The sequence below is a fragment of the Eriocheir sinensis genome, chromosome 24, assembly GCF_024679095.1.
Source record: "Eriocheir sinensis breed Jianghai 21 chromosome 24, ASM2467909v1, whole genome shotgun sequence".
Lineage (NCBI taxonomy): Eukaryota > Metazoa > Arthropoda > Malacostraca > Decapoda > Varunidae > Eriocheir > Eriocheir sinensis.
Genome location: NC_066532.1, coordinates 10159599 through 10185370, shown reverse-complemented (window position 1 = coordinate 10185370; position 25772 = coordinate 10159599). Strand labels below are relative to the sequence as shown.

Here is a 25772-nt window from a genome sequence, read left to right as displayed (position 1 = left end):
TTTCTCCTTCTCGGGTACCATCATCATAACTATCGTCACTACCACCACTTATATCACCACCATCATCATCATCACCTCCACAATTACCAGTATCACCACTTCCATTACTGCCATTACCTCCACCATCCCCACCACTACTAACTCCACCATCATCACCACTATGACCAGTAACACAACTACCATCATTGCTACCTCCACCACCACCCAAAGTGCCACCACTATCACCGACCGCTACCAACTATATCGATCACAACCACCATCTCAGTCACTTCACAACTTCCTCCACCATCAGATGTCAATTTATCTTCGGCAGGTAGAGAGGATGTGTTGAGTGTTTTGCTAAGATTAAAAATGACCGCCGCCAACCGTCTAAAGGATGTAGATCGTGGGAGTCTCAAGTATCTCGTGTGGTTTCCCCCAAAGTGTCCGTTCTCCCTCCTTCTCCTGCTCGCAATCTCCCTTCGCTGCTTTAATGTTAAATGGAATCCCAGGAGATGACAGAAGCGTTCGGCGAGATGTTTTCCTTCTTTCCTCTGACTCCAGACTGAGATGGGTCTGGATCACAGAGTTATATATGTATATAACTTTGTGGACTGGATGGACTTGGGCGGATCCGTTAAGTATTAAGGGAAACATTTTTATGGGTTTATTTTTCTGAACCCTTTTCGTCGTTTATTTCATTACATTTTGCATGTATTGACAGTAAGCGAATCCTGATTTTTTTACTCTCTCTCTCTCTCTCTCTCTCTCTCTCTCTCTCTCTCTCTCTCTCTCTCTCTCAGTATTCCGTCCACCCCCCTCTCCCCCTCATTCCTCCACACCGGTAATGAACACACCTGCCTCCCCCACAGTGCCTGACGAGGCTGACGGGACACTCGTGAAGGAGATCCTGGATAAGGAGATTCATCCCCCTGAACACCATGCGCGGTGCAGTGAGTATTCATCACCTGCTGCCCATTCATTACCTGTAGTAGCTGTTTGTTACCTGTGCGAGCATTTGAATGGGGAAATATCAAGTGCTATCTTATTTCACAGCCGTGTCTGTACGTAAAGAAAGGGACATACACAAACAGGGGAGCAGATGGGAACACCAACAGGAAAATAGAAGGGAACACCAGCAGGTGAATACCAACAGGGAACATATGATAATACCAACAGGAGAACAGATGGGAACACGAAAGAGGGAACAGATGGGGTCACTAACAAGGGAGCACCAACAGGGTAACAGATGGGAACACCAGCAGGGAAACAGATTGGAACACTAACAAGGGAACATCAACATCAAAACACCATCAGGGAAAAGATGAGGACTCCAACAGAAGAACAGATAGGAACACCCTTATTTTCGCAATCATTATTATCACTGTTACCTGCTGGCACACTCTTTTTGGCTACCTAATGCAGAATATTCACTTCTATGATTATAATCTCTCTCTCTCTCTCTCTCTCTCTCTCTCTCTCTCTCTCTCTCTCTCTCTCTCTCTCTCTCTCTCTCTCTCTCTCTCTCTCGCTTTTCTTGGGGGTACTCTCACAATCGCCTCATAATTATCAGGTTTATGCCTTTCCCTCTCTCGTCCTCTCATGCAATACCCTAACTCCCTCTCTCACTCCCCATCCCACAACCCATCCGTCATAATCTTTCTCTTTTCTCTCCCTTCCTTTTCCTCTATCTCTCATCATGTTTCTTCTCCCACCTACAGCACCCTCTCTGCCCTTTTAACCACACTCCTCCTCCCTCTCCCTTCCCCTCCCATGACCCCCTTACACGAGTTTTCCTCGCACCACTCCCTCTCTGCTCACACACTCCCATTAACACGAATTTTCCCTCTCACCGCCCCTCCCTCCCCCAGACAGCGCCCCCCCCCCCTCACTTCCCTCTACTCCTTCCCCCCCGCCAGACCTGACGGCCTTCCCGCGCACCTGTTACTGTCGCTTCGGGACTCAACTGGTGTGTCGCGGCGCCCACCTCGCAGCCGTGCCGGACGACCTGGACCGCGGCACGACCAGCCTGTACGTGTATGTGTGTGTGTGTGTGTGTGTGTGTGTGTGTGTTGGGGGGAATAGAAGGTGGAGAGAACATGTAACCTTCCAGCCGTTTCCTCGCCAGTCTCTTCACCTGTCCTCTCACGTTTTCCTCGCCGGCAGACTTCTGGGGAACAACAGCATCGTCCTCACCGCTGACGCCTTGCAGCCCTACCGTCGCCTCACCCAGATGTAAGTAGCACAACCATTTGGTTTTCATTAAAGGAGGAGATCTGAGGGGAAAATACAAAGAGGAAAATGCCAGAAAACACTGCTCCAACAGAAACAGAGCATATAAATAAAGGATCAGTTTAGTCAAGAGAAGGGAAGCGATGCCAGCCAGCCCTTTGAAAGCATGCAAATCAGAGGAAGGAGAAAATACGAAGGAATGCTTCACCAGAATTTACGAGGAAAAAAAAGGGGGGTGGGGGGTACTGGGAAAAGCCTTGCATCAAGAGTGTGACAACTTATGACTGAACTGGACTAGAAAGTCGTGTGCATCGATGCCTCAGGGAGATGCAAAAAGTTAAAAATAAATGTTTTTAGCATCTCTCTCTCTCTCTCTCTCTCTCTCTCTCTCTCTCTCTCTCTCTCTCTCTCTCTCTCTCTCTCTCTCTCTCTCTCTCTCTCTCTCTCTCTCTCTCTCGATAAAGTAGTTAACTACCTTGAGTGTAATTCGCTAATCCTGGACTAGCAACATGGTTTCCGTAACAACAGATCTTGTTTGTCGAATCTATTAACGTTCTATAACGAGCTTTTTGCGGTCTATGATGTTTCTAAATCACTTGATATTATTTATTTGGACTTCCAGAAGGCGTTTGATAAAGTCCCACACTACAAGTTGCTTCATAAAATCAAGGAAATAGGTATCGGGGGTAAGCTTCACGAATGGATCAAGCACTGGCTAAGCAATAGAAAGCAAAGAGTTGTAATATATGGAGTGACCTCTGAGTGGATGCCACTCACTAGTGGTGTCCCCCAACGCTCTGTCCTGGGAATCGTTCTGTTCGTCATTTACATCAACGACATTGACCTTGGTCTCAATAATTTCATTAGTAAATTTGCGAATGTGACAGGCGGAGCCTACAAGAAGATTTGCGTAAAATATCAGATTGGTCAGTAAAATGTGAAATGCCTTTTAATATAAACAAGTGCCAGATTCTGCAGGTTGGATCTAGAAATACAAAGAAGGACTATGAAATGTGCGGCGTTAAAGTTAAAGGCGTTCAGTCGATCAAAGATATTGGCGTCACAGTCTCGTCTAACCTCAAGTTTTTCCCAGCAGTGCAACGAGTCCGTTAAAAAAAAAAAAAACAGGATGATCGGTTTGATTAAGATATTTTTTTTCATTCAAGAATAAAGATGTTATACTACCTTTGTATAATAGTTTCGTCAGACCTCATTTGGAGTATCCCGTGCAGTTTTGGTCTCCCCACCATGCGAAAGACATTGCTAAATTAGAAGGTGTTCAGCGTAGAGCAACCAAGATGATTTCTTCATTACGAAACAAACCCTACGAGAAAAGGCTGTTACATCTAAACCTGTTTTCTCGTGAAAAACGCCGCCTCAGAGTAAAACTGATCGAGTGCTTTAAATTAGTTAACGGTTTTACCAACATGGTTCCGACCAAGCTGTTTGTGATGGATGATTCGACGCGAACGAGAAACAATCTCGCTAAACTCAAATGTAGACAAGTTCATTCAGATTGCACAAAATTATTCTTCACTAATGCTGTCGTTCGAGATTGGAACAGATTATCCACCATCAGTGGTGCAGTGTAACTCGATTGCATCGTTTAAGAATAATCTTGACCGCTATCTCCTCCATCTAAATGTTCACTAGGTCAGTTTCAACGCCATGGTGGCCGTGTAACAACTGTCACCTAGGTTTAGGACAGACCACCTAGTTTGGGCCTTAGGGCCTGTGTGGTCTGGTTATCTATGTAATTCTCTGTCATTCTCTCTCTCTCTCTCTCTCTCTCTCTCTCTCTCTCTCTCTCTCTCTCTCTCTCTCTCTCTCTCTCTCTCTCTCTCTCTCTCTCTTTTATTTAAACCTAGAGAAGGGTACAGCCACTTGTTCCTGCCTGTGGGGTGCTGCTCGGTTGGAGTGTGTGGGGCGCTGGGAGCTTGAGAGCTGCCAGGTGGGGTGTGTTTAGGTTGTGTGCCTTGAACATTACACACAGGCCTGCCACATCCCTGGGCTCCTGGAGAGGTTGCAGGGAGCCACACGCGTGCTGAGGACCTGTGCGCTGTATCAGACGCTGGGCTCTGGCCTGGACACGATCCAGCGTTGCAAGATAGGATGGGGGGCAGGAGGACCAGGCGAGGGGGCAGTACTCCATGAGGGGACGTACTTGTGCCTTGTAGAGCACCTCAGCCCCCTTGGCGTCAAGTAGATGGGAGATGCGCCGTACACAGCTGAGTTTCCATGATGCATTTTTTGTTATTTTCTTAGCATGGTTAGTGAAGGAGAGTCCCACGTCAAACTCCACTCCGATAATGGAGATGGAGTCTTGAAGGGGTAACGTTTTCCCCTCCAGTTGTATCCTCGGCCTGGCTAGATTGTTGATATCTCGCCTGCGGGATATAATCATTGCTTGGGTTTTGTCAGGAGCCAGGGTGACTTGCCACCAGCCGCTCCAGGCGACAATTTTGTCGAGTGCCATGTTAATAAGACAAACTGTGCCTTGCCAGTCCTGTCTGTCGCTGGTGAATGCAAGGGTACAGTCGTCAGCTTACGCCTGGGCCTCTGGGATGAGCTGGATAATGTCATTGAAATAAACATTCTACAGTAGAGGCCCGAGTACGCTGCAGTGGGGCACGCTTGCATTGATGGGGTGCTGGCTTGAGGTGTGGCCGTTAATCACCACCTGTAATGCCCTGTCATGGAGGTAGTTCCCAATGAGTTGCAGGAGGGCGCCTCGCACACCTAGGCTCTTCAGCTTGGCGATGAGGCCTCGGTGCCAAACCCTGTCGAAGGCTCTAACTATGTCAAGAGCCACGACGAAGGTGTCAAGTCCCCTGTCCAGCGAGTGGTTCCATGAGGCAGAGTGAAGGAGCAGCAGATCTGCAGCAGATCTTCCCTGCATGAAGCCGAATTGCTTGGAGTTGAGGAGATGGTGGACATCGAGGAAGGCCGTGAGCTTGGTTGTTATAAAGGACTCCAAGATTTTCCCAACAGTGGAGAAGAGGGATACTGGGCGGTAGTTCTTTGGGTCCTGTTTGCCGTTTTCCTTGTGTATGGCCACCACTCTTGCTTTCTTCCAAACTGTGGGCCACTTGGAGGTAGAAATGATTGAAGATGGTGGTAAGTGGTAGGGTGATCTGGCCTGCGCATCTTCTTAGCAGGTGAGGGCTGATGTCAGGCCCTAGGGCTATCTGGGGGTCTGTTTGCAGCAGCAGATTTTTTACCTCCTCTGTGGTGACAGTGAGACTCTCCGGAGAGGCCCTGGTGAGGGATGGCAGCTTCGGGGGGGCGCGAAGGGGGTCCGGTACTGACATTTTGGAAGAAAAGTGGGCTGCCAGTAGCACCGCCTTGTCTTTGTCGCGCATAGTCATCTGGCCTGACGAGGGGTGGGATGGCGTTGTCAGCTGAGAGGCCTTGTTGTTGTTTCACTCCATTCCACCACTCCTTGCTACCCACAGACTGACCGCTGAGCTTGGTTTTAATTACTTCCTTCCAGCGTTGTATAGCCTGTTTTTGCACCCGGCTCATGTTCTTGTAAGCTTCTCTGTGTAAGGTTTTATTATGGTGAGAAGGATGGGACTCGTAACCGGCCAAGCCTTACTCTTGGTGTCTGCAGCTATCCTGCACTGATAGCCGAACCATGGCTGATCATTTGGTTTTGATCTGTATGACTGGCTGGGCACATATTCTTGTTGCAGAGACAGAAGAAGGCTTGTTAAGTTCTCCACTTGAGTGTTGACGTCTCCGTGGAGGATTTCCGTCTACACGATGGAGTCCATATTTGCCTTCAGGCTGTCCCAATCTCCCCGAGACCACGACCAGTTAACACGGGCGGTGGCCTCGTCGTGTTCTGTTGAGGTCTTGATGGTGGTGAGCACAGCAGAGTGGTCAGAGGAGCCAACCATACCTAGGGGATGACAGGTAATCACTTCCTCTGGCAGGTCTGTAATGACTGGGTCCAGGGAGGAGCCGGAGATATGTGTAGGGAAATCAACGTGGTTCGTGAGGCCGTACATGGTCAGAAGGTCTTCGAACTGCCTTGCCGCCAAATACTGATTCATGTCTCCCACCACAATGAGATGTTTGCAGGAATGCTGGAGCAGAAGGGTGTCGAGATTTGTGTGGAGGAAGTGGATGGGGTCGCTCCCCTGCAACTGTGGCCGGTAGCATACACAGAGCAGGATGGAGTCGCGTTGTCTTGTCCATAGCCTGAAGAATGCCATTTCGAGGTGACGTTCCATGTCGACATCGAGGGCCTCCACAGCAAGACCGTCGCGGAAGCAGACTGCGATGCCTCCGAAGGTACCGTGGGTTCGGTCTCAACGGTGCCATCTAGAGTACCCTTGAATATGCCCAAAGTTGGCGGGAATGGTGGGATTGAGGAAGGTCTCCACTGCGGCTATGATGTCTGGGGAGTGCAGGATAACATATGAGTGGGTTATATCTCCTATGTTGGTTTGGAGGCCTCTGATGTTAGTAGACATAATCGTCAGTTTCTCTTGGAAGGTTGGGTCGGCCGGCATAATTCCAAGGTGTGTAGGGGTGTTGAAAGGGATGAGGTGCTTGGCGCTGAGACGCTTGGTAACTGGGGAGAGGAGGCTGTGTGAGGTGCTTGTTTAGTGTCACAATGAGGAGGGAGGTGACGGCTGTCTGCTCGGACAACTGGCGCCAGATCTTTTCGTGCCTCTCTTGGCAAGGGACCACTCCTCTTGCAATGGTTGCAAAATTATTTGGGAGTGGTCCTACTAGGGGAGGGCAGGGACAGGAGTGGAACAGGGTGTGGGCGCAAGGAGATATAGGTGTTCCTGGGTCGGCTGTGGTGAGGTGTTCTGGGGGGAAGAGGATGACTTTGTCGCCGGGCGGGACTCTTGTTCCTCCGTGTGTCAGCGGTGTCTATGTCTTGGGGAGTGGGCAGGTTTGCGTGACTTCTTCGCTTGCGATGGTCGTCTGAGCTGTGACCGCTCGGTGCTGAGGATCGGGGATTGGCCTGAGAGTCAGGTATAGTGTTGATGGGGATGGATGAGGAATTGGATCTTGTGATGGTAGCTGCTGTATTCTTGGGTACAGCGCCTGATGATATTTGGGTGTTTATTACCTATGTATCTCTGGGCGGGCCAAGTGAGCTTGAGGGTGGGTTGAGTTGAGGTTTAGTTGTGTGAGGGGTTGATGCCCCAGCAGTGACAGAGCAGGTCCTGAGGGGTTTGGGAGGGTATCGGGTAAATCACTTTGAGTGGCGGTGGAGACGGTGCCAGTGGAGGCTTTCTGGAGCTGACGCGGCTTGCCTGAGGTCCACCTGTCGTGTGCTCCGCGGTGGTGGGCGACGTGGTGCTTCCAATCCTTGTCAGTGCTGTGTCCTCGGGCAGAGCAGGATGTGCTGGTGACGGTGAGGTTACTGAGGCTGCTCTGTGTGGCCGCGATGTTGTCGATGAAGTTCAGGATGGTTACTATCGCGTCACGGTTGTCAGCAATGTTTTCGGCGGTTTTGTCGAAAGAGGCGAGGATGGACTTGTACCTCCTGTTCTCCTTCCTAAGCTGCTCTCTCTCTCTCTCTCTCTCTCTCTCTCTCTCTCTCTCTCTCTCTCTCTCTCTCTCTCTCTCTCTCTCTCTCTCTCTCTCTTTAAGCTACTTGAGGGCATAATTAGAGACAAAATTGTGAGTTACCTTGAAAGCCACTCATTAATTGGAGACTCACAACATGGCTTCCGAAACAAAAGATCCTGCCTATCAAATCTATTAACCTTTTATAACGACCTCTTCACTGTCTATCACGTAACCAAATCACTGGACGTTGTCTATCTTGATTTCCAGAAAGCGTTTGATAAAGTCCCGCATCATAAATTACTTTACAAATTAAAGCAAATAGGTATTGACGGTCAAGTAAACCAATGGATCGCGAATTGGTTGAGCAACAGACAACAAAGAGTAGTGATTGACGGATTTAACTCAGAGTGGGCGCCGGTCACTAGTGACGTCCCTCAGGGCTCGGTTCTTGGCCAAGTGCTCTTCATTATTTACATCAACGACGTGGATGTTGGACTCAATAACCGCATTAGTAAATTTGCAGACGACTCAAAGATTGGTAACTCGGTTCTCACTGACGAAGACAGGCAAAGCCTCCAAGAGGATTTGCACAAAATTTCAGCTTGGTCGGATAGATGGGAGATGCCCTTTAACGTAGATAAGTGCCAGGTCCTTCAAGTTGGAACGAGGAATAAGAAGTTCGATTACGAAATGCGCGGCGTTAAACTCAAAAGCGTTCAATGCGTCAAGGACTTGGGGGTCAAAATCGCTCAAATTCTCACATCAATGCATCGATGCAGCAAATAAAGCGAACAGAATGTTGGGCTTCATTAAAAGAAACTTTGTATTCAAGAATAAAGATGTAATACTCCCGCTTTACAACAGTTTAGTCAGACCCCACTTGGAATATGCGGTACAGTTTTGGTCTCCCCACCATGCAAAGGATATTGCTAAATTAGAAGGTGTTCAGCGTCGGGCAACGAAAATTATCCCTTCCTTGCACAACAAATCCTACGAAGAAAGGCTTTCTACCCTTAACATGTTCTCTCTTGAGAAACGTCGCCTCCGAGGAAAACTGATCGAATGTTTTAAAATACTTAATGGTTTCACGAATGTAGACAGATCAACATTGTTTATGATCGATGACACTTTGAGCACGAGGAACAATGGCGTAAAACTCAGATGTAGACAAGTAAATTCAGACTGCACCAAATTTTTCTTCACCAACGTTGTAGTGCGAGAATGGAATAGGCTCCCATCAGCAGTGGTCCAGTGTAACACGATTGACTCCTTCAAAAATAAGCTCGACCGTCACTTCCTTCAACTTAATATCAACTAGAGTAGAAATGCAACGTTTTGGAGCCTTCTGATTAATGTAAAATCACTTAGGTTTAAGGACAGACCACCAAGTTTGGACCATGGGGTCTGTGTGGTCTGATTTTCTATGTAAATTTATGTAAATCTCTCTCTCTCTCTCTCTCTCTCTCTCTCTCTCTCTCTCTCTCTCTCTCTCTCTCTCTCTCTCTCTCTCTCTCTCTCTCTCTCTCTCTCTCTCTCTCTCTCTCTCTCTCTCTCTCTCTCTCCTTAGGATTTCTGCTTCAGTTATTCAGTACATATTTACTTCCCTCCCTCCCTTCTCTTTCTCCTATTTCCGTTTCACCTTTCAGTGTTTCGAACTTCGGTCCCTCCCTCCTTTCATCCTTTCCTTCCTGTTTTCTATTTCACTCTTCCACTTTAGTCTATTCCATTCCACGCCCTCAATGTTTTCTTTTCTTCCCTCCCTTCCCCTTATATATATTCGCTCACTCACCCGCACAAACTCATTAACATTGAGTGTTTATTTCATATATAGTGTTTATTTTATATGTATAGTAATTTGCACCACCATTTTTTTTATTTTTCCTCCACGTTCCCCTTTTATTCCTCTCTTCTGTTCTCTGTACCCCTTCCCGTCCCCTTGTCACCGTTTTTCCTTCATCCTCTGCTTTCCCTTTCTCTTCCTTCTCTTTTATTTTCCTTTAATTCCCGACGACTTTCGCTTTTTATTTTCTCTCCTAATCGTCCCATACTCCTGTATATCCATTCTGCTTCCTATATTCTTCCCTCTCTTCCTTCAACTTTTTCATTCTATTTTATCAACCCCACTCTTTCCCAACTTCCTAATTTTCTATTTTCTCTTCTCATTGTTAACACATTCACTTCCTTTCTTCATTCATTCTTTTTTTCTCTTCCCTCTTCCTTTTTCCCTGTCTCTCACCTCATCCTGTTCCTTTTCTACTCTCCTCCATCTCCTCTCTTTTCTTTACCTTTACATTCCCTGTCAGTCTCCACCATTGCTCCCTGTTTTCATCCACTCCTTCTTTTCCTCCCTTTCCGTTCTCCCATTCACATGTCACGTCACCTGTTTCATCTCCTGTTCCCTCACCTGTTTCTGTATCCGTCCATCACCTTCACACTTTCCATATCATGGCCTTACTCACACCTGCCTCACCATTCCCTGCCTCAATCTCACATCTCATTTGCTTCACATTTACCTTATTCACCTGAATCACTCACACCTGCCTCGCACACACCTGCCTCACACACACACACACACACACACGCACACACACACACACACGACACGGCCCGGTAGTTCAGTGGATAGAGCGTGGCTTAAAACTACCCACATGCTGTCCAGAAAACCACCTATCAACCCGGACTTTAGATTCTAGGATTAAAGATGAGGTCCGGGAGGGCAGCATGAGCCAATGCAAGATGGCACCACTATAAACACTCGCCTGAGCCAGAACGGGCTGGGCCGACCACCAGACCCCACCGGGAAGAAGCCTTGGGCCGACCATCAGGCCCCACCGGGAAGAAGCCTACCGGCGCAATAGGCCGCGACGTAAAGAAAAAAAGAAAAAAAACACAGAAGGACCGGGATGCGATTCCCCGGCCGGGTGAAGATTAGTTGGGTTTATCTTCTTTCACGTATAGCCCCTGGTCACCTAGCAGTGAGTAGGTACGCGACGTCAGGCAAGGTGTTGTGACCTCGTTGTCGCGGTGTGTTGTGTGTGAGTGGGCTCAGTCCTACCGAAAGATCGGTACTATGAGCTCTGTGCTCTTCCGCAGGGGAACGGCTGGCTGTTTCGAGAGAGACCCGCAGCAAACCAATAGGTGAATTACACACACACACACACCTCTCCACACTCCACACACACTCCACCCAGCTTCCCGCCTACCTGCCAGCACGCACACCACCACCAGTTATTAACCAGTTTGAAGTTTACCGCAGACTACTAAATTTCAGAGTTAGAAGATCAACCACCCCCACAGACCTACCAATGCCACTCATTAAAGAATTTGCAGCAGAACTATCCACTGCTTTGACCTCCATAATCACCGTATCACTTCAACAGTCCAAGTGCCCATCCACCTGGAATTCCTCTAACATCACCCCTATCGGAAAAAGCACTAACCCCACCACCTTCAGCGACCTGCGCCCCATTGCCATCACTCCGCTGCCCGGTCTCCTGTGCGAGAGCTTCGTGGCAGGCTGGGTGTACGAGGATCTGGCACCTGGGGTTGATGCGCGAATGTTTGGCCACATGCGGGCTTCCTCCACCACTCATTGCCTCACCAGCTTCTTAAAACTTCATTTACAAGAACCCAGACAAACGAAAAACTCTTCCGTCTGCACCTTCATCGACTTCCGTAAAGCATTCGACCTAGTGGACCACACAATAATCCTCTCCAAGGCAGCATCCACTAGCATCAGGGAGTGCCTCATCTCCTGGCTAGCCGACTTCCTCTCCAGTTAAGTAGGAGTAGGTAGGAAGACACCTACCGAACGGGCGCAAGCCACTCCCGGTGAGGTATATATATGGGAGGTGAGAAGGGAGCTGAAGCCCTCCAAAGACCCTTCCCATTACCTCACTAACCGTTTCCCTATTGTCTCACCAACACCGGAGAGTAGTTCAACATGCTCTCTAAAGACAGATCCTCTCTCTATCCACACCACACTACATTCACAAAACATACACACCATTTCCCAAAATTCAAATTTCAAAATGGCGCACATACACCAAGCCTCGGGGTCCCCGCCTGGGGGGGGGGGGGGGGGCCCAAATTACCCCAGGGAGGACTCCCCTTCTGGCTAGCGACCCGAGAGGTGTTCTAATTTTCATTCTGTGGAACACCATCTCTCTTCCTCTAAACCTCACCTTCTCTTCCTCATTGAAACCCAGGTTGATGAGGTTGCTGACAGCAATCTCTACTCTGTTCCATCCTACTATCTCTATCCTAAATTTCAATCCAAAGCTGGATGTTGCGCCTACGTGCGCAACGACATCACTTGCTCTCGTGCCCACAACCTTGATTCTTCAGAATTTTCCACCATCTGGCTAAGACGTCATTGTCATTCTATTACTAAATACATCTGTGCTGTTTATCTCTCGCCTAACTCTACTAACTATGTAAAATTCTTTGAGTACTTGAACTCTAAAGTGGAGCACATCTTGACCCACTCTCCCTTCGCTGAAATCTCCATCCTAGGATATTTCAATGTTCACCACCAGCTTTGGTTTTCATCCTCTTTCACTGACCAGTCTGGTGATCAAGCCTACAACTTTGCTATCCTCAACGATCTAGAGCAGTTGGTCCAGCACCCTGCACATATTCCCGACCGTCTTGGAGACAGGCCCAACATTCTAGACCTCTTCCTTATCTCAAACCCTTCTGCTTACTCTCTCAAATTGTTCTCTCCGTTGGGCTCCTCCGATCACAACCTTATTTCTGTATCCTGTCCTATCGCTCCTGTACACCCTCTGGACCCACCGAAGAGGTGATGCTTCTGGCATTTTGCTTCAGCTCGGTGGGACGACCTGAGGATGTACTTTTCCGATTTCCCGTGGAATGATTATTGCTTCCAGGAGCGAGACCCCTCTGTGTGTGCTCAGCGCATCACAGAGGTGATTGTTTCTGGAATGGAAGCATACATTCCACGTACTTTCTCTACTCCTCACGCTAAAAAGCCTTGGTTTAATCACGCATGTTCTCGTGCTGTCAAAGATAGCGAGGTAGCTCAGAAAAGGTTCCAGAGCCTTCGAACTAATGTTAACCATGAACTTTACATTTCTGCCCGGAATTGTGCCAAATCTATTTTCCGACTAACCCAAAACTCTTTCATTAATAGAAAATGAAAAAACCTTGCTTTCTGTAACTCTTCCCGTGACTTCTGGCATCTAGACAAAAACATCTCCAACTTCACTTCTTCATTTTTCCCTCCACTCCTCAGTCCTGACGGCAACACTGCCGGCTCATCTATCTCTAAGGCTGAACTCTTCTCTCAAACTTTTTTCTAAAAACTCCACTTTGGACGATTCTGGGCATATTCCTCCTACTCATCCCCCCTCTGACTCTCTTATGCCTGTTATAAAGATTCTTCAAAATGATATTTTCTATGCCCTTTCTGGCCTCAAACCTCAGAAGGCTTATGGACCTGATGGAGTGCCTCCTATTGTCCTTAAAAACTGTCCCTCCGTGCTGTCACCCTGCCTGGTCAAACTCTTTTGCCTCTGCCTGTCAACATCTACCTTTCCTTCCTGCTGGAAATATGCCTTCATACAGCCTGTGCCTAAGAAGGGTGACCGTTCCAATCCCTCAAACTACCGTCCTATAGCTTTACTTTCTTGTCTATCTAAAGCGTTTGAATCAATCCTTAACCGGAAGATTCAAAAGCACCTTTCCACTTCTGTCCTTCTATCTGATCACCAGTATGGGTTCCGCAAGGGGCATTCTACTGGTGATCTTCTTGCCTTCCTAACTGACTCTTGGTCATCCTCTCTTAGGCGTTTCGGTGAAACCTTTGCTATTGCGTTGGACATATCAAAAGCTTTTGATAGGGTCTGGCACAAATCTTTGCTTTCCAAACTACCCTCCTACGGTTCTTATCCTTTTCTCTGTACCTTTATCTCCAGTTTCCTTTCTGACCGTTCTATTTCTGCTGTGGTAGACGGTCACTGTTCTTCCCCTAAATCTATTAACAGTGGTGTCCCACACAGTTCTGTCTTATCTCCCACTCTCTTTCTGTTGTTCATTGGTGATCTATCCAAAACGAATTGTCCTATCCATTCTTACGCCGATGACTCCACTCTGCATTACTCAACTTCTTTTAATAGAAGACCCACCCTACAGAAACTTAAAGATTCAAGGCTGGAGGCAACAGAACGCTTAGCCTCAGCCCTTACTATTATTTCCGATTGGGGCAAGAGGATCCTGGTGTCCTTCAACGCCTCAAAAACACAGTTTCTCCACCTATCCACTCAATACAATCTTCCAAACAACTATCCCCTATTCTTTGACAACACTTTGCTATCACCTTCTTCACTACTAAATATCCTCGGTCTCAACTGGAAACTTCATATCTCATACCTTACTAAATCAGCTTCCTCGTTCTATACCGTCACCGCCAGTTCTTCTCCCCCGCACAGTTGTTATCCATTTACAGGGGCCTTGTCCGCCCTCGTATGGGGTATGCATCTCATGTGTGGGGGTGCTCCACTCACACAGCTTTCCTTGACAGAGCGGAGACAAAGGCTCTTCGTCTCATCAGCTCTCCTCCTCATACTGATAGTCCTCTACCTCTTAAATTCCGCCACCATGTTGCCTCTCTTTCTATCTTCTACGATATTTTAATTTTGACTGCTCTTCTGAAATTGCTAACTAGATGCCTCCCCCCCTCCTGCGGCCCCACTGCAAACAACTGGCCCAAGGGCACAAAAAAAAAAACAATAATAAAAAAAAGCTCGCTATTCGCTGCTCCCCCCCAAAAAATCAAAAGAGGTGGCCGAAAGATAAGTCAGTTTCGGGAGGAGAGGTGTCCTGATACCCTCCTTTTGAAAGAGTTCAAATCGTAGGCAGGAGGAAATACAGATGAAGGAAGATTGTTCCAGAGTTTACCAGCGTGAGGGATGAAAGAGTGAAGATGCAGGTTAACTCTTGCATAAGGGACTTGGACAGTATAGGGATGAGCATGAGTAGAAAGTCGTGTGCAGCGGGGCCGCGGGAGGGGGTGAGGCATGCAGTTAGCAAGTTCTGAAGAGCAGTAAGCGTGGAAATATCGATAGAAGATAGAGAGGCAACATCGCGGCGGAATTTAAGAGGTAGAAGACTATCAGTAGGAGGAGGAGAGCTGATGAGACGAAGAGCCTTAGACTCCACTCTGTCAAGAAGAGCTGTGTGAGTGGAGCCTCCCCACACGTGAGATGCATACTCCATACGAGGGCGGACAAGGCCCCTGTATAAGGATAGCAACTGCTTGGGGGAGAGAACTGGCGGAGAAGATACAGAACGCCCAACCTCGAGAAAGCTGATTTAGCGAGAGAGGAGATATGATATTTCCAGTTGAGATTTTGAGTTAAGGATAGACAGAGGATGTTTAGTGTTGATGGCGGTGACAGCTGAGTGTTGTCGAAGAATAGAGGATAGGTGTTTGGAAGATTGTGTCGAGTTGATAGGTGGAGATATTGAGTTTTTGAGGCATTGAAGGACACAAGGTTCCATCTGCCCCAATCAGAAATGATACCAAGGTCTGAGGTTAAGCGTTCTGCAGCCTCCAGTCTGGAGTTGTGTACTTCTTGTTGAGAGGGTCTTCTATTGAAAGAAGTTGAATAATGCAGAGTGGAGTCGTCGGCGTATGAGTGGACAGGACAGTTTGTAATAGAAAGAAGATCATTGATGAATAACAGGAAGAGAGTGGGTGATAGGACAGAGCAGTGAGGAACGCCACTGTTGATGGGTTTAGGGGAAGAGCAGTGACCGTCTATCACCGCAGAGATATAACGACCGGAAAGGAAACTGGATATAAAGGAACAGAGAGAGGGATAGAATCCGAAAGAGGGCAGTTTAGAAAGCAAAGACTGGTGCCAGACTCTATCGAAGGCTTTCGATATGTCTAGTGTAACAGGGAAAGTTTCACCGAAACGGCTAAGAGAGGATGACCAAGAGTCAGTTAAGAGAGCAATAACATCGCCAGTAGAACGCCCCTTGCGGAATCCATACTGGCGATCAGATAGAAGGTTAGAAGTGGAAAGGTGCTTTTGAATCTTCCGGTTAAGGATTGATTCAAAAGCTTTAAATAGACAGGAAAGTAAAGCCATAGGGCGGTAGTTTGAGGGATTGGAACGGTCACCCTTCTTAGGCACAGGCTGTACAAAGGCATTCTTCCAGCAGGAAGGAAAGATAGATGTTGATAGGCAGAGACGAAAGAGTTTGACCAGGCAGGGTGTCAGCACTGAAGCACAGTTTTTAAGGACAATAGGAGGCACTCCATCAGGTCCATAAGCCTTCTGAGAGTTGAAGCCAGAGAGGGCATAGAAAACATAATTTTGAAGAATCTTAATAACAGGCATAAAGGAGTCAGAGGGGGATGAGTAGGAGGAATATGCCCAGAATCGTCCAGGGTGGAGTTCTTACAGAACGTTTGAGCGATGAGTTCAGCTTTAGAGACATGAGACGGCAGTGCTGCCGTCAGGGTTAAGGAGAGGAGGGAAAGAGGAAAAAGTGAAATTGGAGGAGATATTTTTGGCTAGATGCCAGAAGTCACGGGAAGAATTAGAAGAAGCAAGGTGTTGACATTTTCTATTAATGAAAGAAGTTTTGGTAAGTCGGAGAATAGATTTGGCACGATTCCGGGCTGAAATGTAAAGATCAAAGTTAGCGGGATTTCGATGGCTCTGGAACCTTTTGTGAGCTGCCTCTCTATCTTTAATAGCACGAGAACAAGCATGATTAAACCAAGGCTTTTTAGCATGAGGAGTAGAAAAAGTACGTGGAATGTATGCCTCCATTCCAGAGACAATCACCTTTGTGATGCGCTGAGCACACACAGAGAGGTCTCTCTTCTGGAAGCAGTAATCATTCCACGGGAAATCGGAAAAGTACATCCTCAGGTCGGGACGACCTCTTCAGTGGGTCCAGAGGATGTACAGAAATAAGGTTATGACCGGAGGAGCCCAACGGAGAATGATAGTTCGACAGAGTAAGCAGAAGGATTAGAGGTAAGGAAGAGGTCTAGAATGTTGGGCCTCTCTCCAAGACGGTCGGGAATACGAGTAGGGTGCTGAACCAACTGCTCTAGGTCGTTGAGGAGAGCAAAGTTGTAGGCTTGTTTACTAGGCTGGTCAGTGAAAGAGGATGAAAGCCAAAGCTGGTGGTGAACATTAAAATCTCCCAAGATGGAGATTTCAGCAAAGGGAGAGTGAGTCAAGATGTGCTCCACTTTAGAGTTCAAATAGTCAAAGAATTTTACATAGTTAGTAGAGTTAGGCGAGACATAAACAGCACATATGTATTTAGTAATAGAATGACAATGAAGTCTTGGCCAGATGGTGGAAAATTCAGAAGAGTCAATGTCGTGGGCACGAGAGCATGTGATGTCGTTGCGCACGTAGGTGCAACATCCAGCTTTAGATTGAAATTTAGGATAGAGATAGTATGAGGGCACAGAGTAGAGGTTGCTGTTAGTAGCCTCAGAAACCTGTGTTTCGGTGAGGAAGAGAAGGTGAGGTTTAGAGGAGGAGAGATGGTATTCCACAGAATGAAAATTAGAACGAAGACAGCGAATGTTGCAGAAATTGATAAGGAGGAGGTTCGAGGAGTTATCAGGACACCTCTCAAGTCGGCAGCCAGAAGGGGAGTCCTTCCTGGGGGAATTTATGCCCCCCCCCCCCCCAGGCGGGGACTCCGAGGCGGTGTTTTCGTTAGCCCTTTTGAATTTTGAATTTTGGGAAAAGGTGTGTGTGTTGTGTGAATGTAGTGTGGTGTAGAAAGAGAGAGGAATTGTCTTTTGAGAGCATGCTGAACTGCTCTCTGGTGTTGATGAGACAAAAGGGAAACGGTTAGTGAGGACATGGGAAGGGTCTTTGAAGGGCTTCAGCACCCTCCTCGCTTCCCATATATCCTCACCGGGAGTAGCTCACGCTCGTTCGGTAGGTGTCTTCCTACCTACTCCTACTCATGCTCATACCTATACTGTCCAAACCCCTTGTGCAAGAGTCAACTAGCATCTTTACTCTTTCATCCCTCACGCTGGTAAACTCTGGAACAATCTTCCTTCATCTGTATTTACTCCTGTCTACGACTTGAACTCTTTCAAGAGGAATGTATCAGGACACCTCTCCTCCCGAAATTGACCTCTCTTTTTGGCCACTCCTTTGGCCTCTAGCAGTAAGTAGCGGGCTTTTTTTTAATATATTTATTTACGCCCTTGAACTGCTCCCTTAGCTGTAAAAAAAAAAAAAAAAGTCGCCGCCAGGCCGTACTTGTGCAGGAAGTGTCCTGCTTCCTGCCGCTGACGTGTGGGGTGCCCCAGGACACTAGGACGGGCCCATTGTGCTTCCTCCTCCTCATCAACGACGCTGTCTTGGACATCGAGCATCGTTGGAAGTACATTGATGACTCAACCATCGCCACGGCCATCAATAACAACAACCCAAACTACACCCACATCCAGCAAACTCTTGACAACCTCCTCACATGGATCACCATCAACGTCACCATCAACCACCAGAAATCAGTTACCATGTTGTTCGATTTTTCCCCCCACCCCCCACCCCAGCGACCACCCTCACAATAGGCAACTCCACTCTCAACCTGGTCCGCTCCACCAAATTCCTTGGCGTTATACTCGACAACAAGCTGACCTGAGATCCGCATGTCAACAACGTGGTGAGCTCTGCCTCAAACAGGCTCCACATGCTACGGCGCCTGAAATCACTGGATGTTCCCGCCCCTGAACTGGCAACCACTCTCAAGATGTTTATCCAGCCCAAATTAACATATACTTCCCCTGCCTGGTCTCCCTGCCTCACAGCCACCCAGCTCGGCCGCCTTGAGAGGGTTCAGAAAAGGGCAGTCAAGATCGTCCTTGGCACCTCCTACACCACCTATGACGCCTCCCTCGCTACTCTGCACCTCACCACCCTCGCTGCCCAGTACACCACCAGCCTTGAGAAATTTGTCGTTAAAATGCTCAACAACCCCCACCACCGCAACTTGCTGCCCCCCGACGCACCACCTCCTCGACGAGCCATACATAACTCCAACAAGCTAGTTCCCATTAGAGCCCGCACCGACCGTTATAAGCACAACACCATCCCCACTCTATTCTTGCTTATTAACCACCATTGATGTTTAACTAGTCATCTTATTTTACTAGTCAATTTTATCTTTTATTTTAACTATGATCTCTCCAAAATTTATCATTGGGTATGTTTTCTGTTATATTTTATATGTTCTCTTTTATCATATTGCACAAAGCCTTTGACATTGGTGCTCTTTTACTGTTCTATTAATATTTTTACTTTTTGATCTTTGATTCTGGTATGTATTTTCAGCCGTTGGCTGCATGTAACACTGAATAAATCGTTAATTATTATTATTATTATTAACATTACACACACACACACACACACACACATACACACAATCACACACACACACACACACACACACACACACACACACACACACACACACACACACACACACACACACACCTGCCACCTACCTGCCTCACACCTGCTTCACCCATCCCCCGCAGCTTCCTGGACCACAACGAGATCGCCGTCCTGCCGCCAGGTGTCTTCCGGGGCCTGCCTCTGGACAAAGTGTGAGTACAGGTTGCCCGGTACGAGGAGGAGGAGGGAGCATGGAAAAATGGACGAGTCGGCAGCATAAAGCCTGTTGGCTCATTGCAAGGCTGCCTGCTTTTAGTGACAATCAATTCGCCAGCCACTAGTGATCTGCGGGGAAAATTAAAGCACTTCTCTACCTACTCATGAATACGCTAAGTTCACTCCGGTGGCAGCAAAGTGACGAGCAATGCGATCCTTAAAGGAGTAGATCGTTTCCACACTAACTGCTTTTGCAGGAAGGCTGTTCCAGTTACGGACAACCTTGTTCGAGAAAAAAACTCCTTCCATTATAATTATGTACGGTATCGCTTCGCTTGAATTGTTTTACCGTTGTTTCTTGTTCACGTGTTAGAATGTAGCGTGAAGGGTTTGGAGTGATTGATGTTGCTGAACTTATTACTTGTTCAAGTACTTGAAGACTTGTATCAAGTCCCCCCGCAGTCGTCTCTTATCTGACGTAAAGGGCTTGCGTCGCTTGAGTCGTTTTTCATAAGCGTGATTCCTCAATAATGGTATCATTTTCGTTGCTCGTCGCTCTACTCTCTCGAACAATTCATGTCCTTGTAATTAAAGGGGCCATAAATCCACGGCGTATTCCAGATGGGGTTTTACCAGCGAGTTATACAAAGATAACATTACTCCCGGCGTCTTATACACAATGTTCACTAATAGTTTTGAACCCGGACATAATATTGGCTTTCTTGCAAGCGGATTTGCTGAGTTTTGTGTGTTTCAAATCACTGTTGATAATGACCCAGAGGTCTGTATCCTCTTGCAATTTCTCATAACTTTGTCAGCGTTAAGGAACATTTTTTTTTTCTTTCTGAACACTAAGTGATCTGGTCTAGGAGAAGAAGGAGGAGGAGGAGGAGGAGGAGATTCTCCATCCGTGTAATATGTATGATAACTATTTATGGACCCGCAGTGCGTAACTTTACATTTGTCAGCGTCAAAGAAGGAGGAGGAGAAGAAGAAGAAGGAGCTGCAGGAGGTGGATTGAGGGGGAGGAGGAAGAGGAGGAGGAGGAGGAGGGCTGGTTAACAAAAATGGGACGTACAAATGAGTAAAAAAAATATAAAAAAAGAACGAGATTTACACACACACACACACACACACACGCACACGCACACACGTACACACACACACACACACACACACACACACACACACACACACACACACACACACACACACACACACACACACACACACACACACACACACACACACACACACACACACACACACACACACACACACACACACACACACACACACACACACACACACACACACACACACACACACACACACACCACACCCTCGCCCACCAGACTACCTCCCACTCTCCTTCTCTCACCTCCTTCACCGTCTCCCTCCAGGTTTCTCTCCTACAATCTCCTGCAGGACAGCGCCGCCGCCCTCGACGGCCTCCGCTCCCTCAGCAGCCCCCAGTACCTTCACCTCAGCTACAACAGGATCGCGGACATTGACCTCGTCCTCGATCTCGTCCCCGGCGTCAGGTCCCTGTAAGCACTGACAGCAGTAGTAGTAGTAGTAGTAGTAGAAGTAGTAGTAGTAGTAGTAGTCGAAGTAGTGGTAATTGTAGTAGTACTAATAATTGTGGAAGCAATACTAGTAGAAGTATTAGTTGTGGAAGTAGAAATAGTAGCAGTAGTATTAGAAGTAGTAGCAGTAGGTGTGGAAGTAGTAGTAGTAGTGGTAGAAGTAGTAGTAGTAGTAGTAGTAGTAGTAGTAGTAGTAGTAGTACATAAGAACATAAGATGAACATAAGAACATAGGAGTTTGCAAGAGGCCGGTAGTCCTGTACGGGGCAGCTCCTCTGAACCAAAGCTCCCGTGTAGCTCACGTGTATCTAACCCCACCTAATATCGCTGTCCATGAATTTATCCAATCTATTTTTGAATGTGACAATTGTATTGGCACTCACCACATGACTGCTAAGCCTATTCCATTCATCCACCACCCTGTTTGTAAACCAATTTTTGCCTATTTCCCAGTTGAATCTGAATTTATCCAGTTTAAACCCGTTACTTCGTGTCCTACCCGGTTCTCTTACCAACAAAACCTTATGAATGTCTCCCTTATTAAAACCCTTCATCCATATATAAACCTCGATCATGTCTCCACGCACCCTTCGCCTTTCTAGAGAATGCAAGTTTAATTGTTTGAGTCTTTCCTCGTTTGGCAAGTTTCTCAACCCCTGAATCATCTTAAGTCATCCTCCTCTGCACCGATTCTAACATTTTGATATCCATTCTATAGTAAGGTGACCAGAACTGAACCGCATAGTCAAGATGAGGTCTAACTAATGCTAAATATAGTTTGAGGAAGACTTCTGTTGCTTACGCTCCTTGAAATAAATCCCAGTACCCTATTTGCTCGATTTCTAGCTTGAATGCATTGTGCCCTTGGACGGAGGACTTCTGTTGCTTACGCTCCTATAAATAAATCCCGGTACCCTATTTATTCGATTTCTAGCTTGAATGCATTGTGCCCTTGGACGGAGATCAGAGCTCACTAAGACCCCTAAATCCCTCTCGCACCCAGACCTGCTTATGAGAGTGTCATTTAAGCAATAGTTAAGTGAAGGGTTGTTCCTTCCTACACTCAGAATACTGCACTTCCCTACATTGAACTCCATCTGCCATTTATCCGCCCAGTCATACAATCTGTTTAGTTCACCCTGGAGGATACTAGCGTCCTGATCCGACTCAATTACTCTACCGATCTTGGTATCATCTGCAAACTTACTGACATCACTACTAAAGTGGACCTAATACCGAACCTTGTGGGACCCCACTCGTAACACATCCCCAGTCAGATCTTTTACCATTGATTTGCACTCTTTGCTTCCTATTGCTAAGCCACGCCTTGACCCAGTTCAAAACTTTACCCTCTACTCCGTGAGCCTGTAATTTAAGCAACAGTCGTTGGTGAGGAACTTTGTCAAACGCTTCACTAAAATCAAGATAGATTACATCATAATTATCATTAAGTCTACCGCCTCAAATACTTTATTGTAGAAGGACAAGAGATTGGTGAGGCATGACCTACCTTTCGCGAACCCATGCTGCGAGTCGTGAGTTAAGCTATGTTTTTCTAGATGCTCCAGAATGTTCCTGGCTGTTATGGACTCCAGCATCTTGCCTATAACCGATGTTAAGCTAATTGGGCGATAGTTTGAAGCAAATGACCTGTCCCCCTTTTTGAAAATCGGCGTCACATTAGCTACTTTCCATAGGCTCGGCACATAGCCAGTATTTACCGACATCTTAAAGATATCGGTTAGTGGGTCACTGAGCACATCACCTAATTCCTTTAATACCCTCGGAAATATCCCCTCAGGACCTGGCGACTTGTTCTTCTTAAGCTTATCTATCTCATCCTGAACTACTTGCCTGGTAATGATTATATCCCTCAATTTATCGCCATCCCCGCCCTCGTACACCTGAACTCTTTCCGTTATAGTCGTTTGATCCTCCTGTGTGAATACTGAAAGGTAGTAGTCGTTCAACAATGTGCTCATATTTTCGTAATTTTCTACTAGCTCCCCTGTGTTTGTTTTCAGCGGTCCAATTTTCTCCCGTGTTTTTGTTCTATACATCTGAAAGAAGCCCTTAGGATTACTTTTCGCCTCATTTGCTACTTTGATCTCATAGTTCATTTTTGCTATCCTGGTGTTTTTCTTAACTAATCTAGATAGTTCGACGTACCGGCCACTGAGATGTGTTTCACCATTCTTTATTTTCTGATAAATTCCATTCTTTAACCCTATCTCGTGTTTTAGTCCACGAGTCATCCACTTAGGGTCAGTACAAGTAGATGTAGTAGTAGTAGTAGTAGTAGTAGTAGTAGTAGTACTAGTAGATGTAGTAGTGGTAGTAGCAGTAATAGTAGTAGTAGTAGTAGTAGTAGTAATAGTTGTAGTTGTGGAAGTAGTAAAAGTAGTAGTAATAATAGTAGTAGTAGTAGTAGTAGTAGTAGTAGTAGTAGTAGTAGTAGTAGTAGTAGGTGTGGAAGTAGTATAGTAGTAGTAGTAGTACTAGTACTAGTAGTAGTAGTAGTAATAGTAGTAGTAGTAATAGTAGTAGTAGTTAGGGTGGGTCGGGAGTGACTTGAGTAGGGAAGGAAAGGGGGATCTAGACGTAATAGATGATAGGTGATTTAGTGTCAGGTAGTATTAGCGATATGGTTGGATGCCACAGTCATTAGCGAACAGAGTTGGGGCTAATGACCTCCAAACTATGGAGCCATCCATGATTATGTGTCGGGAAAATAAACATGGGTGGAGGTATCATTTATGTAGTAGTAGTAGTAACGGTAGTGTAATCATGGAGACCTCCAAGCTATGGAGCCCTCCATGATTATGTGTCGGGAAAATAAACATGGGTGGAGGTATCATTTATGTAGTAGTGAAAAAAAAAAAGTAGTAACGGTAGTAGTAGTAGTACTAATGGTTGTAGTAATAGACGCCTTAGTAATAGCAGTAGTAGTAGTAGTAGTAGTAGTAGTAGTAGTAGTAGTAGTAGTTGTAGTAATAGTAGTAGTAGTAGCCGGCACTGCTTCCCCTGGACGGCGAACACCTTCGGTACAGGACAGCCAGTACCTCACAGGAGGCACGGGTTGATGTAAGTGCCCGTGGATTCTGGGTGCGCGGACAGCGGGCGTTCATGGACATCCGCATATTCGACCCGATGGCTGCCTGTCACCGTGAGCTGTCCCTGCAAGCCGCCCACCACAGGAACGAGCAGGAGAAGACAAGGGCATACGGTGAAAGAATCCAACATGTGGATCAGGGCAGCTTCATCCCCCTCGTCTTCACCACATCCGGCGGGATGGGTCCCAGGGCCCAATGCTTCTACTCACGCCTCGCGGAACTAATCTCAGAAAAGAAGCATCAGCCAAGGAGTTACGTTGTCGCCTGGATGAGGTGTCGCCTCTCGTTCTCCCTGCTCAGGTCGGCCATCCTGTGTCTCAGGGGCACCAGACACTCTGGCCCAAAAGCCACCAACATCTCCAATATGGACTATGAAGCCACAGATGTGGAGAGTGATATTAGGGTGGGTCGGGAGTGACTTGAGTAGGGAAGGAAATAGTGAGGTGGCTTATGATAATGATCGTTACCTGCTGGCCCAAAGCACCAAATTTGGCACACATATACTTTGGTACAAAGCCAAACTTTTTGGAGGGGGGTACCCGATTTTAAAGGTCAAGGTCAAGGTCAGGGCAAGGTCAAAGGTCAAACATCGCTATTTGTCTTTTTTTCAACTTTCTTATTAATTTCCAGTACAAAATGTGCTGCCATTATATAAATTACTGTTAATGGTCTTGAGGGAGTCATATATGTAATTCAAGCTATATTTCTTTTAAGTGTATATTGAATTGTAGATCAAGATCATAGGTCACCAGGTGTAATTTCAATATATATAACAATGAATTATTGGCATCAGTATTTATATATGAATTCTATTGGACAAGTAGGGCATTATTTAAAAAGACATTAGTGCAATAAACAAACGAGTTACATGCATGCTTCAGTTACAATACGATGAGTCAAGCATAACACCATTGCCTCCTATAATAATATGTACTGTAGATCTTTACCGGATGCGAATATTGCAGTGGTAATCAGACTACTTCCTATTTAATACGACATTCTTGCACTATTGTTGCAAGAATTGCTTACATGGACTACCTCTATAAAGCTCTGCATGCATATCTTCTTGGAAGGAGTACAAGAATATGGAAGGGTCGTCATGTTTCACAATCACCTCGGCACTGACATAGTGTTGTACATGTCAGGCCAGCTTTCTCGCATTTACAGTTCTTAACACACATAGGAACTGCTTTGCAACCACACTTTATGAGTTCTTTGCACGCAGCAGCAGCTGGAATTGTGGTCCAGATGGGATGCCACCCTGTGTCTGATTTGGACCATCCAAAACCAGCTGGGCTAGGGGCAGCAATGACTGGTTTCAGACTCTCTGTCCAGATACTGGCCTGGTACACACATCGGTTGACATGTTGGAGCAGAGCATTTTGTGTTGGTGGTAGCCTTTCCATTAGTTTCACTCTGTTAGGAAAGAGGTCTTGCCGAAGGTTATTAACTTTGCTATGGTGAGTTGTGTTGTCGTACATGGCACAGGTGAACTGCTCAATTAGCCTGAATACCGGAGATGATGTTTCTTGAGGAACAAATGGTGAGGACGATGCTGTAGTAAACCCTTCTGTCGAAATTGGGAGTGATTTCCAGGTCTTCCATGCTGATTTCTTTCCTTTACCATTAAATTGGGATGTTACATCACATCCAGTGAAAGCATGGAAGAAGGGTAGTGCTTGACA

The 25772-nt window shown here is 46.7% G+C and overlaps 1 protein-coding gene across 1 annotated transcript in view; it reads left to right on the top strand.

The window, feature by feature from the left end:
• LOC127003109 (relaxin receptor 2-like) overlaps positions 1 to 25772 on the top strand; it is a 179145-nt gene that overhangs the window by 100679 nt on the left and 52694 nt on the right. Inside the window, exons 3-7 of the mRNA XM_050869523.1 lie at positions 852 to 932; positions 1899 to 2010; positions 2146 to 2214; positions 19313 to 19381; positions 20789 to 20935. Of these exons, the coding sequence (XP_050725480.1) occupies positions 852 to 932; positions 1899 to 2010; positions 2146 to 2214; positions 19313 to 19381; positions 20789 to 20935 (478 nt within the window). The remainder of the gene's footprint in view (positions 1 to 851; positions 933 to 1898; positions 2011 to 2145; positions 2215 to 19312; positions 19382 to 20788; positions 20936 to 25772) is intronic.